A 15,901-nucleotide genomic window follows, 5' to 3' on the forward strand; every position below is an offset into this window, starting at 1 on the left:
ATAGCTTCTAACAAGTGTGAAATTGCTCATCTTCACAGGTTGGTCCGAAATTATTTCAAATATGATAGGCAGTTTTGTAAAATTCGCCAAAAATTGTAGAAAAATCGTGTGAAAACGTGCGAATAGTCATTTTTAAAGGTATAAACCTGAACTTTATCCATGTAAAACAGTTTTGAAAAATACTTCCATTTGGATGGTCAAAACAATCCGAGATTAGACCAAAACTTTCCTATCAAGGGCTGTTTTGTGAGTTTAGCTTATAGATCTTTGAACACAACACTTATTTTTGCTACATAAAGTGTACAAATCCCAGATCTACAAGTTTAAATGTATTATATGGGATAAAACATATTTTTCTCATGATTCATATGAAGATCCTAGTGATACACTTCAAGTTTCTTAACATATTTTTAGATTAGTGAAGAAATCAACACATAATCACCAAATGTTTCAAGAAAACACACATAATCATGCATATATACATAGATCTACACATATGACTTGTATTCTCCCCCCAAAAACAAGTGAAAATAGAAACCAAGGGGGTATGAACTCACATTGGGGTGATGGATCGGTTTTGATGAAGAAGTGGAAGAAGGTTTTTGATCCTAGCAAACTTTCTTGAGTAGATCTTGAACTTAGATGGTTCTAAGAACATAATCCACGAATATATGGATATAAGAGGAGATATTTGAATAGATCAAAAGCTAAATCATAGATCTAAACAATACTTACCAAAGATTATGATCTAGGTGAAGATCCTCTTGAAACTTCCCATAAATCTCGAAAATTTAGAGGGGTAGAGAGGCCAGAGTTCTTGAAAGAGTCTTGAATGTGTTTGAAAGGAAAAAGAGATGGTGAAGAAAGAGGCCTTTGGCCGAGATTTAGAGAGAAGAGAGAAGAAGGAGGAAAATATGGAGGTGGTGGGATTTTTATGCATGTAATTTCCTTGGTATATGGTGGGTATTTGGCATGGATGACCACCATGCAATATTGAGGTGGCACATCCAAAAGTCAACCCCTATTTCATCTTGTTTTTCCATTTTTTATTTGTTAAATGGTGTTGGGCCGAAATTTTGGGCCAAGAAGATAGGAATTGGAATAGCTTGAGCCCATAAAACTTTAGTTAGGATTTTTGGAGCCTAATCATAACATCTTTCGGCCCATTGGGCCTTTAGGGTATCTCATGGCCCAATAGTATAAAAGAATGGGTTCTATAGTCCATTAAGGTTAATTGGAGTTATTATGGCCCAATAAGGCCCATTAGAAATAAGATGGATCATTTTAGGCCTAAGGTAGTCAAGTTGAAAGTTTATTGGTCCATTAAGTCCAATAAGAGAATTCTAGTTCATAAGGAACTTGAATCGGAATTTTTAGAGTTTCAAACTCTTTGTTGAACATGAGAGATGTATTTGAATGAGCATAGAGTATGATATTTGCTTAAGTACCAGATATTATCCCGGTTGAATGATTATACAAGAGTAGAATTTCCTAGCAAAAATGCTAGTTGTGACACTATATGTATCATTGATTTACATATTCAGTCCCCATAAATTTAATTAGTCTCCTTTGATCACTAAATTAATTCCAAATTAATTTTTGACCAATACCAATTAAATAATATGATTTCTAAATTAATATATTATACTTATAATATGTTAATAAATCACAAATAACCTCTTTCTCAAAATCCATCCTATCAAATTGTTTTGGAGAATGCAACCCATAATGGACCATGCTACTATCAGGTCAAGTACATACCAATTATAGTTATGGGCTTAGACACCTAATCCAACAGTCTCCCACATGGATAAGTCTAATAACTATAATTGCAAGCACGACTTCAAAATCTTATTAGCAATCGTAGCTATCAAAAGCCATGTCATTATAGAATTATTAATTCTCTTTTAATTAAACACTTTAATTAACTATTAATAAAGTCCATAAAGATGTCATATGAATTATTCAAAACATCAAGATGTTAAGACAAAATTAAAACTATTTAATTTATTATTAAGTTATGAACTCATGAGTTACACTTTTAAAAAAATTTCTAATAACTTTAGTTTTAGAATCCAATGTCTCATAAAAAAAACTTTTCAAATTCCAAAACTTGAGAGGAAGTTTTTAACTCTTGAAAACTCTTAGAATTCCATAAAAGAGACTTTCCAGTTCAATAACTCGAGGGCAAGTTATGAAACTCTTCAAAACCATTTATAACAAATTTTGTAACATTTGAAGACTCTTGGAATTCATAACTTAAAGAGTTAATGAATGAGACTTTTCACATCTATAACTTATGGAAGTTTCAAAACTCTTAAGATCGTAACTTTTAAAAAAGACTTTTCAGTTCAAAAATTTATGAAAAAATTGTAACTCCTTAAAAACATTTAGATTAAACTTTTAAAACAAACAAAATAATCATATCATTCTATCTTTTAATAAATTGACCAATTCAACTCTTGTAGTACAATGAATCAAATTTTACAAATAATTAATTTTTCATAAAATCAAGTAATTATGTTAAAATTTGACAAACTTCATGTTTTTTTTCAACATTAAAAATCAAACATTTGCATCAATATAACAGAAAACAACTCATGGCTCTGATACTACTGTTAGGTTTTAGTATATAAATTGTAGTGTCTATCTAATGTTAATTATAAGTTGGTTAATATGGTTAAATAAGTATCAAACATAAAGTGTAATCATAAATAAGCTAAATTTTAATATTATAATAATATTTTTTTACTTTTACTTATAAAGTTATGTCTTTAACTTTAACATATTATACTTAGGTGCCGTTTGTTTTTTTTAAAACAAAATATATGCAGTCTGCGGACCACATCTATAGACCTCTGCAACAGAAGAGGTGGACCAAACGTCTGCAGTCTGAACAAAGAAGACTGTTTGTTTTTTTAATATCTGCAGGCTACTAAAATAAATTAAAATCTAAATAAACTATTTTTTTAAAAAAACTATAATGTGATTTTATAATATATTTATGACTTTATTATAAATAATTAACAAATCTCAAATTTTAGGTATTATTGTATAAAAAGTGGGAAAAAAAATAGTACAAATTAACATATATATTTGATAAAAACCAACAATTTTGGTCGCAAAGTTATACCTAAACATTGTAATTAGGAATCAAAGAATTTGATACACAAATTAATGGAAATAAACTTCGATTTTTTCAATTAAATCAATTAAAAACGTGTCATAAATATTTTTCCAAGAAATGGACGATACTGTATTAAATAATGTTTTATAAAATGTAGCACAAAAAAATATAAGAATATATTATTTAATTTTTTTTCATATTTATATAAACAACTTAAACGACCATTATTGTAATAAAATTTTATTTATAACTTTGTCAAAAATATCATGTTTGTGTCATTGAACTTTTTTTTAAGTAGTGTAACTTTTTTTCAAATTTTTATCAATAATAAAGTTGGAATAAATATAAATTCAAAAAAACTAAAAAAAATAAAGATATATGTGTTTCTTAGGCTAGAAGATGTATGATGATGTTAGAAAACTATCGTGCACATCTACACCAAGAAGAGGGCGCACATATATTTTTAGTTCTGTAGTCTTCAAAAAAACAAACAGTTTGCGAAGGCTAATGTATGTGCGTGGTCTGCGCCGCACAAAAAAAAGGCCAAGAAGATATGCGGACAAAAACCAAACACCACCTTAGTTTATTATATTTAATATGTTGTTGTATGTAACTCATTATCAGTTTAAAGCTACAACTTTTGAACAGTTTTGATAAAATACTTAAATTGTTAATTTAAATATAACATTACAGTGTCAACTTAAATATAAATTTCATTCCACTTAAAATATTCAAAGAATATTATGTGAATAGTTAAAAGTGATAAATTGAAGTGTTAAATACAAAAACTAAATTATAATCTCAATTTAACTAAAATATTTCATAAATATATTTTTATAATCGTTAAAAATTTTCAAATAAGTAACTTAAAATAAGTTACAATAACAATAGTTGAAAATAACTTTATATAATTGATTATATTGTTACCTTTAAAATAAAATAAAAAATGTTTGATGTTTGAAATAATTAGAATGATATAAATTAAAATGTTAAGCAAATAATTTTAAAAAATTAATTAACAATAACAACAACTATAAATAATCTTAAACCATATATTATATTTAATTTTATTCATGAGTAACCCGCGGGTAGATGTTGTTAAAAAGATTAAGATTATATAGTTTTAATAGATGTATATAGTATAAATAATCTTAAACCATATATTATATTTAATTTTATTCATGAGTAACCTTCGCGTAGAGGTCGTTCAAAAGATTAAGATTATGTAGTTTTAATATATGTATATATTATCATAAAATTTAAAACAATCAATATATTATATCAACTTAGTATAGGAATTATTATATCAAATTTAACATCAGCATCATTGTTATATTTAAAAAAAACATATATATGTAAATATTTCAGTTATATAGATGCTTCTGCGCAACGTGCGGACATTCGCCTAGTATTATATTATAAAGGAAACATTTTTTCTTTCACCAAATTCATTTGAAACTCCCAACTCTTCATAATTCCATATAATATACTTAATTTATTAACTTAAATATGTTTTTAGTTGTAAACATTATCATAAATAGAAGACTTTATGACTTATCAGTATGATATACTCATTTTGTTAACATCAATATATTGTTAAATAAATAACCTACATTAATATATCAAATAAGTTTAAAATTTAGTTAAAAAATAATACCTAAAGCAAAATATCAGATAATGTTAAAAAAATTCAATATAAATTTTTTTAACATAGTTAAAAGGAAAATATTAAATATAACAAATATAAAAGAACCTAAATTGATGAATCGAATTAACTAAAAGGTATCTGAAAACTATATTTTATAATAATTAAAATTCAGTTCATCTTTTTCTAATTATTTTATAATAATAATAGTTAAAAATAATAGAAACTTAGACATTAAATTATATTAAATTACAAATAGTTGTTGACAATTTTAATAATCATCATGATGAAATTAAAAAATCATCAATTTTTTTAAATAATAATAAATCATAATAGTAGTAAATTCAAATAGTTGATATAACTAATGTTATACACACGTAAAAATGAGTAGAGACTGTTGAATGATTTGATTTTAATAACCTTTATTTTATCTATTGTTCAAATTAATTATAATTTTATATAAACTAAATGTAATATTTATTATTTTATAGTTAATATAAATGATATAAATATTTTCAATAACATAATATTACCAAAAGTTTTAATTTTATTATGCGCAACGGGCGGATATTCATCTAGTGTGTCTGTGTGTGTATGTGTGTATATACATACACACACACACACACACACACACACACACACATATATATATATATATATATATATATATATATATATATATATATATAACTTCTTAATGAACATAGATGAACAAAAATAAACAAATTAATTTTGTAAATGATGAATAAAAAAATCGTTCGTTTATTTGTTCGTATTTGTTTGTTTGAAACTTAAAAGAACGGGTACGAACAAACACTTTTTCCTATTCATTTGGTTTGTTTACAACCTTACCGGCATCAAAGAACATCTAATCTGGTTGACTTGGTCCATATTTCGACACAGTTTTAGATCGGATTAAGGATGTGCTCGGGCCAGAACCGCCCAAAACTCGAATAACCTGAAACCTGAATCGGATGACAAGTGGGAACCGAAAATTGTCCTAAATAACTTATTCAGTCCTAATTCGGGTTGATTCGGTCCGGGTTTCGGTTTCGGTTCGGTATTCGGTCCAAACGCACATCCTATATGGAATACTTGATTTTTGGGCTAATTGCACACCGGCCACCTCTACATTCCAACAGACAACCGGCAGAAGAAAATTGGACTCTTTGGCCCACGAGAAGCCCAAGTTATGGATGTCAATCTCAAGCTCACAACTCATTTGACGGTCAAAGCATATTGGGTTGAATACTTTAATTATTGTAGTTATATCGTATTAAGTAATAAGTAAGAAAAAAAACTGTTATATTATAATAATCCCTATTCTAATAAAAGAATAGTTTTATTTTCCTTTTGATATGTATGATCTTATTAAACCTCTTAATTAATGCATATTATATTCTTCTTTTGCCATATGTCACCCTATTATGTCTACTAATTAATAATTGCCACTTTTCAACATTATTCATTTTAAATTTTAAATTTAAATTTCCTACTCTATCTACATTAAATTAATAGCATTAAAATAAAATTAATACAAATTATAAAGTGATATAATTTCAAATATTTATTTAAATCAATGATTATAATTTTATATATAACTAAAAAATCTCTTAATTAATAATTTATTTAAACTAATTGATTAACAACTTTGAATTTTAGTATAAAAGTTTAATTAATTTTACAACTGTGATTTCCACGGATAATAAACTAGTAACTTAATAGTTTGATAAAATGTTTTACTTTCAACACATTTTACTTTTTAACTAGAAACCTAATGAAAACCGGCAAGTTTATAGGTAAATAGATTAAAATTGAACACTTTTATACAAAAACATGTGACATCCTAGGTTTTATAGTTGAAATTTATGTAGAAAAACCCAGATCGTTCGTCGTTTCATTAAGAGATCATTTATCGTTTTATTAAGAGAAGATCTAAGTTCGAGTACAATGAATAGTGCATTTGAAACTCTTCATATTTACTTGGGTAATCAGAGAAAATGACCATAATAGCGATATTTTAAAAGTCATTAACAAAAAATAACCACATAATGGAAAATGACTCGAACAGCTACAATTTGGTCATTTGTTAAATTTGCAAAAAAAAAATTTTTGCCAAAATGATGTCCTTTTGGAGCGTTGATTGCTAAAAGGTCATCATTGACTGTGAAAATCTACCTAGATTTTTGGAGTTGGGTCATTGACCGCTCAAAAGTCCCTGTTAGTGCAAAAAATCTACCTAGATTTTTGCAGTTGTGGTTGACGAAAATAAAATCTAGTTTAATTTTGAACATTTATAACTCTTTCATACAAAATCCGTTTATGGTGGATATTTTTTCATCGTGTTCTATTTAGCAAGGGTTATCCATGGAAATATCACACTCCAAATTTGAAAAACAGGAATGCATAAATTTTAGGTCCAAAGTAGGCTCTTCGATGAATAATATAAAAAAATATCAAACTTTGAACATTCATAACTTTTGCATACGAAGTCCTTTTGAGGAGATTTTTCTCATTATGTTTTCAAAGCTTGTATGTGCCGTCAAACTTTACCAAAACGCCGCCTTAACTTATATATGTGTATAAAAATAAATAATAGTTGAATATATATATATATATATATATATATATATATATATATATATATATATATATATATATATATATATATATATATATACAAAATTTGTCGCCTTAAGTCACGCCTTACAAACAACGTGGCTCGCCAAGGGTTAGAAAAGCTTGAGGCTTAACATTGCCGCCAAATTACGTCTTACGTTATTTAGAACATTGATTTTATGTAACAAGAGCTATCAATGGATGTATCACACTCCAAATTTGGAGGTTATGAAATCATGCTTTGTAAGCTTCTAAGCAGGATGGTTGTGATGTTTTTAAAATTTTCAAATAACTAATTGATTAACGAAGATCTTCCCCATTCGGTTAGTTATTTATCCGTATCTATGTTTTTAATGTCTAAAGACCGAAACTTTGAATGTAGCGGTTGGTATGATATTTTTGAAGGTACAATTCACTTTGACTAATGATTTTGTTTAGTGCAATGTGTTTGTATGCTTGTTTAAGAAAATAATGATATTAGGAAACAAATTTGGCTTTTAAAATAACTATTATAATATAAAACAATTAACTAGCCATAATATCTAAAACAATATACATATTCGATACTAGTAATTATAATCCTTAAAATTAATAGTAATAACCAACTAATAACATTAGAAATACCCTTAAAACACAACCGATACTACTAAAGATTACAACTTGTGAACAACTATGACCAACAACAAAACCCAAGTACAAAAGAGGGATGGACGCAGAAATACATAGTAGGTGTTGTCGGGATGAATAGGTGTTGCCGATACATGAAAAATAGTTAAAAAAAATCAAAAAATTGAAAATTTTTACATTGTGGCCAGAAAAGTTAGGGGTTGCCGGTGCCACACCGGGAACCCCTTAAAACCATCCCTGAGTACAAACTAAACATATCTCCAACATCCTATTTTGCGTTTCAAGATGTCTTACCGACCTAACTAATTGATAATTTATCAACGAATTGTTATGATCTTTTTCATCATCAACCCAACAAATAAATCTAAACCAGGGAATTATCATGTCACTAGAGAATTATCATGTCACTTTAACTACAAAAACTTATATTTTTTTCATACAACCAATAAATTGTCATTTCACAACTGTCATGTCACTTTACCATGACAATTCACACCAAGTAATTGTCATTTCAAAGTGACATGATAATTCTCTGATGACATGACAACTCTCTCATGAAATAAAAATTATTTGGTTGTATGTCAAAGTGTAAATTTTAGTAGTCATAGTAACATGACAATTCTTTAGTGAAATAACAATTAGAAAATATACATTTTGTCATATTATTAGTGAATTGTCATTTCACTATAGAATTGTGAACCGTTCATATATACCACATAAAACCAAACGAATGGTTTATTGTAATTATGAAAGACCTTTGATTAAATCTCCCAAATGACATATTATGATTGTGGAAGTGAAGCGATTATAAGGAATTCGAGAATCAGAACTTACCCTCGAAGACAATTTTATGTTTGTCCAAAAATGATAGCCTTCTTTCACCATCCCCTTTATTTCTACTATTAACGATATGGATTTGTCAATCGTTAACCTTAACCCACTATTTCTTAATTTCATAAGGACCACATTGCGGGTTTATTTGTTGTGTTGACGATAAAAAGGGTCATATAACAATTCATTGATAAATTATCAGTTAGGTTTGTAAGATATCTTGAAATGCACAAAGATATGCTTAGTTTGGATTCTATTCTTGGCCATAATTCTTTACAAGTTGTAACCTTTAGTAGCATCGATTGTGTTTTTTAAGTACATTGCTAATTTTATTAGTTGGTTAAAATCCTTAATGTTAGGGATTATGATTACTAATATCATACGTTGATGTTTTTTTCTTTTCGATATTATGGTGAGATACATGTTTTATATTATAATAGTAAATTTAAAAGCCAAATTTATTTCCTAATACCATTACTTTTCTAAACAATCATACAAACACATTGCATATTTACACATGCCAAAAGAGTAATGTTTCATACAACACTGAACAAAAATCATCAAAATCATCAGTCAAAATATATTGTTACCTGCGAAAATATCCCACCAACTACTATGGTTTTAAATTTTCGGTCAAAACATTAAAAAAAAAAAAAACATAGATGAGGATAAATAACTAGCAGGAAGGAGTATATTTACATTCAAATTAAGCAAAAAGAAAGGGAAAACGAAAACAAAGCATTTACATTCGAAATGTAGGCATGGAAAATCAAACATCTAAAGATGTTTCCTTTCCACTTAACTACTTTTACCCACAACAAAGATTAAAGCATATCCATGAAAACCCAAAAATTAAAATAAAAAAAAAAAATTAAACAAAAAAAGAAAAAAAAGACCCTTTTCATCTTCTTCATGTGTCCCTCATACCCCCCTTATTTGGTTCTTGCTCTTCTCCATTGACCTTGGAGCTGCAATTATCAACAACCATTTCAATTGGTCAATAATACTCTAAATCAAATACAAATGAATGAAATCTTTAATTGTTAAACATATTGCATACCTAGCCCAATTGCTTCTGACCCTTTCATGATCCTTAATCGCTTGCATGAGTCTATAAACATCCTGTAAAACAAACAAACAAACAAACAACAACTATGAGCCTTGTAAAGTCTTTAAAAACGAGCTACTATTATCTTCTACCAATGTTTTAAACAAGTTATTGAGCCATTTTACTACTTTCAGCCTATGAAGAACAACAACTTACTCCCAAGGGACATCACCAACAAGCATCCAATCACCATCTTTGTCTTCATAAGTCAATACACTTTCATTGTGATGTAAAAGATCCTTGAGGTTACTTTCACAAAGACCTTCTTGCCCTCGTAGTCCATTAGAAGTACATTGACCTAATTCACAAAACAAGCCAAACATCAACATAGAATTACAATTATGAAAAACAAATTGGATATTCGCAAAAGGACGAAAGGTACGCGACACTTGAGAGAGAGAGAAAGTATACCAAGGGTAAAACGGTCAAACATTTTCTCAAGAGCCTTTGAAAGTTGGGAGTAGTTTTTACAAGTTTTGAGGTCGACCTTCCTTAAATATGGAGCACCATCCATGCTAACCTTCACATAAAGGCATCCCAAATTCTCTTCTGCAGCATCGCCATTCTTGGAGAGGTTAGCTGTCATGGTGTTCTTCCTAAAAGATCGAATTGGTGGCCATCCTACCACCTGAGCCCTGTTATGTAATCCAAACAAACTGTTTTTTAAAACCAATTCATTTCATACGCATTTATGAAAGCATAATATCGACACATAAATCCAAACTACAAAACATTCACCCTGTAAAAATGTTAAGATGAACAACCTAACTTGATAAAGAGAGGATACAAAACAACCCTAAAATGGTTTGATTTGAATAGTTTCCCTAAAAAACCACATGTCGCTTTCTATGAACCAAGAAACAAGCATAAGGACATACAGTAAAAACAAAAAAAAAAAAAAAAAAAAAAAAAAAAAAAAAAAAAATCAGAAACTACTTAATTTTCAGCATTTTAGTTGTAAATGGTAAAAGGGTTGGATTAAAAGTTACTTGGAAGAAGGAGTTTTCTTCTTTTCTTCAAGAGGAAGAGGAATTGGTTGCTGTGTTTGTTTACTCTCTTTACCGGAATTAATCCCAAAAAGATTCACAGAATCACCTTCATATCCGCGGTTGAAACCCCATTTGCAAGAACCATCAAAATTAACATCGGAAAACCCTCTTTTAGCTCCTGACGCGAAGTTCTTCACAGGGCTATTTTTGCAGGCGTTTTCCTCCAAATCTTGACTTAAACCAGGTAACCCTAGTCGCAATTCAGTGGCTTTGAGGTTAAGAGCATTGTTCTTGTCACTTTCGGATGAATGATTGGAAGATTCGGATGCTTTTTCCATTGAAGAAGGTTCTGATAACCCTATGTAATCATGTTCGAGTGGCACAGACATCACTGTTGACTAAAATCTTGTAAAATGAGAGGATCAATTGAAGAAAGATTAAAATTGTGGAAATAGGTGGAAAGTGACTGAAGGTACAAAAAGGAAGTGGAGGAGAATGGAGGGTCTTTGTTATGACCTGTGAAGAAATGAAACTCTTTCGGTATTCGAGTTGCCCTTTTATCTTTGGTATATTCACTAAAATAATTAAAAAATGGATAATGTTCTTTTTATAAATATCATTAAAAATAATATGATTTTTATTAACAAATACCTCAAAATATACAAAATTACTTGACAAATGAGTCCAATTAAAATAACTTTACCGTTTAGGTTATATTTGATGTCATAGGTAACTTATTCTTTTAACTTTTTTAGATTACGACTTGATAAGTTGTTTTCTTTTTAATTCTATTCAAAATAACTTTTCAACTAATTTATAGAGTTTAATCATTAAACAGAAATGTAATTTAATGATTTATATAAAGATTTATAAATATGCGATTTATAGAGTTTTTAAAAATTCTCTCTCTCATATATATATATATATATATATATATATATATATATATATATATATATATATATATATATATATCATTTATTAATTAATTATGACAACTATATTTTTATATGTTTTTATATGTTATTTTATATTTTTCAAGTAGTTTATCAGGTAGTTTTTATCAAACATTATTTTTCATTAGCTACTAATTATTTTTTCAGCTCTCAACTACTTTTTCAGCTATCAGTTAATCTTCAGCAGCGGATTATTTTTGCTTCTTAAAATTGATCGCAATAAAAATGAACTATTTGATCGCCCTTTCATTAGCATGTACTAAAATCCATTTCCATTTCTATAATCTAGTTACATACAACAATCAAGTTCCTTCATAACTAGGAGGTTGGCATTCATTCAAATCTTTATAACAATAATCTTTATTCTTAACTTCTTTGGTATATTCACTAAAATAATTAAAAAATGGATAATGTTCTTTCTATAAATATCATTAAAAATAATATGATTTTTATTAACAAATACCTCAAAATATACAAAATTACTTGACAAATGAGTCCAATTAAAATTTGCAGAAGCTTTTTTTTCATTTAACTCTACCGTTTAGGTTATATTTGATGTCATAGGTAACTTATTCTTTTAACTTTTTTAGATTACTACTTGATAAGTTGTTTTCTTTTTAATTCTATTCAAAATAACTTTTCAACTAATTTATAGAGTTTAATCATTAAACAGAAATGTAATTTAATGATTTATATAAAGATTTATAAATATGCGATTTATAGAGTTTTTAAAAATCCTCTCTCTCATATATATATATATATATATATATATATATTATATATATATATATATATATATATATATATATATATATATATATATCATTTATTAATTAATTATGACAACTATATTTTTATATGTTTTTATATGTTATTTTATATTTTTCAAGTAGTTTATCAGGTAGTTTTTATCAAACATTATTTTTCATTAGCTACTAATTATTTTTTCAGCTCTCAACTACTTTTTCAGCTATCAGTTAATCTTCAGCAGCGGATTATTTTTGCTTCTTAAAATTGATCGCAATAAAAATGAACTATTTGATCGCCCTTTCATTAGCATGTACTAAAATCCATTTCCATTTTTATAAGCTAGTTACATACAACAATCAAGTTCCTTCATAACTAGGAGGTTGGCATTCATTCAAATCTTTATAACAATAATCTTTATTCTTAACTTCTTTGGTATATTCACTAAAATAATTAAAAAATGGATAATGTTCTTTCTATAAATATCATTAAAAATAATATGATTTTTATTAACAAATACCTCAAAATATACAAAATTACTTGACAAATGAGTCCAATTAAAATTTGCAGAAGCTTTTTTTTCATTTAACTCTACCGTTTAGGTTATATTTGATGTCATAGGTAACTTATTCTTTTAACTTTTTTAGATTACTACTTGATAAGTTGTTTTCTTTTTAATTCTATTCAAAATAACTTTTCAACCAATTTATAGAGTTTAATCATTAAACAGAAATGTAATTTAATGATTTATATAAAGATTTATAAATATGCGATTTATAGAGTTTTTAAAAATCCTCTCTCTCATATATATATATATATATATATATATATATATATATATATATATATATATATATATATATATATATATCATTTATTAATTAATTATGACAACTATATTTTTATATGTTTTTATATGTTATTTTATATTTTTCAAGTAGTTTATCAGGTAGTTTTTATCAAACATTATTTTTCATTAGCTACTAATTATTTTTTCAGCTCTCAACTACTTTTTCAGCTATCAGTTAATCTTCAGCAGCGGATTATTTTTGCTTCTTAAAATTGATCGCAATAAAAATGAACTATTTGATCGCCCTTTCATTAGCATGTACTAAAATCCATTTCCATTTCTATAATCTAGTTACATACAACAATCAAGTTCCTTCATAACTAGGAGGTTGGCATTCATTCAAATCTTTATAACAATAATCTTTATTCTTAACTTCTTTGGTATATTCACTAAAATAATTAAAAAATGGATAATGTTCTTTCTATAAATATCATTAAAAATAATATGATTTTTATTAACAAATACCTCAAAATATACAAAATTACTTGACAAATGAGTCCAATTAAAATTTGCAGAAGCTTTTTTTTCATTTAACTCTACCGTTTAGGTTATATTTGATGTCATAGGTAACTTATTCTTTTAACTTTTTTAGATTACTACTTGATAAGTTGTTTTCTTTTTAATTCTATTCAAAATAACTTTTCAACTAATTTATAGAGTTTAATCATTAAACAGAAATGTAATTTAATGATTTATATAAAGATTTATAAATATGCGATTTATAGAGTTTTTAAAAATTCTCTCTCTCTCATATATATATATATATATATATATATATATATATATATATATATATATATATATATATATATATATATATATATATATATATATATATCATTTATTAATTATTTATGACAACTATATTTTTATATGTTTTTATATGTTATTTTATATTTTTCAAGTAGTTTATCAGGTAGTTTTTATCAAACATTATTTTTCATTAGCTACTAATTATTTTTTCAGCTCTCAACTACTTTTTCAGCTATCAGTTAATCTTCAGCAGCGGATTATTTTTGCTTCTTAAAATTGATCGCAATAAAAATGAACTATTTGATCGCCCTTTCATTAGCATGTACTAAAATCCATTTCCATTTCTATAATCTAGTTACATACAACAATCAAGTTCCTTCACAACTAGGAGGTTGGCATTCATTCAAATCTTTATAACAATAATCTTTATTCTTAACTTCTTTGGTATATTCACTAAAATAATTAAAAAATGGATAATGTTCTTTCTATAAATATCATTAAAAATAATATGATTTTTATTAACAAATACCTCAAAATATACAAAATTACTTGACAAATGAGTCCAATTAAAATTTGCAGAAGCTTTTTTTTCATTTAACTCTACCGTTTAGGTTATATTTGATGTCATAGGTAACTTATTCTTTTAACTTTTTTAGATTACTACTTGATAAGTTGTTTTCTTTTTAATTCTATTCAAAATAACTTTTCAACTAATTTATAGAGTTTAATCATTAAACAGAAATGTAATTTAATGATTTATATAAAGATTTATAAATATGCGATTTATAGAGTTTTTAAAAATCCTCTCTCTCATATATATATATATATATATATATATATATATATATATATATATATATATATATATATATATATATATATCATTTATTAATTAATTTGACAACTATATTTTTATATGTTTTTATATGTTATTTTATATTTTTCAAGTAGTTTATCAGGTAGTTTTTATCAAACATTATTTTTCATTAGCTACTAATTATTTTTTCAGCTCTCAACTACTTTTTCAGCTATCAGTTAATCTTCAGCAGCGGATTATTTTTGCTTCTTAAAATTGATCGCAATAAAAATGAACTATTTGATCGCCCTTTCATTAGCATGTACTAAAATCCATTTCCATTTCTATAATCTAGTTACATACAACAATCAAGTTCCTTCATAACTAGGAGGTTGGCATTCATTCAAATCTTTATAACAATAATCTTTATTCTTAACTTCTTTGGTATATTCACTAAAATAATTAAAAAATGGATAATGTTCTTTCTATAAATATCATTAAAAATAATATGATTTTTATTAACAAATACCTCAAAATATACAAAATTACTTGACAAATGAGTCCAATTAAAATTTGCAGAAGCTTTTTTTTCATTTAACTCTACCGTTTAGGTTATATTTGATGTTATAGGTAACTTATTCTTTTAACTTTTTTAGATTACTACTTGATAAGTTGTTTTCTTTTTAATTCTATTCAAAATAACTTTTCAACTAATTTATAGAGTTTAATCATTAAACAGAAATGTAATTTAATGATTTATATAAAGATTTATAAATATGCGATTTATAGAGTTTTTAAAAATTCTCTCTCTCATATATATATATATATATATATATATATATATATATATATA

The 15,901-nt window shown here is 26.3% G+C and overlaps 1 protein-coding gene across 1 annotated transcript; it reads right to left on the reverse strand.

Moving 5' to 3' along the window:
* Window positions 1–9,526: 9,526 nt before the first annotated feature.
* On the reverse strand, window positions 9,527–11,459 carry LOC145045693 (auxin-responsive protein IAA27-like). Its single transcript, XM_078994010.1, has 5 exons — window positions 10,947–11,459; window positions 10,369–10,592; window positions 10,114–10,255; window positions 9,910–9,971; window positions 9,527–9,817 (listed from the first exon to the last, which is right to left on the reverse strand). The coding sequence occupies exons 1-5, from the start codon at window positions 11,333–11,335 to the stop codon at window positions 9,771–9,773; spliced, it is 864 nt and encodes a 287-aa protein (XP_078850136.1). The 5' UTR covers window positions 11,336–11,459; the 3' UTR covers window positions 9,527–9,770.
* Between the last annotated feature and the right edge of the window lie 4,442 nt (window positions 11,460–15,901).

Source organism: Lactuca saligna, chromosome 5 (genome assembly GCF_052625555.1).
Source record: "Lactuca saligna cultivar CGN05327 chromosome 5, ASM5262555v1, whole genome shotgun sequence".
NCBI lineage: Eukaryota > Viridiplantae > Streptophyta > Magnoliopsida > Asterales > Asteraceae > Lactuca > Lactuca saligna.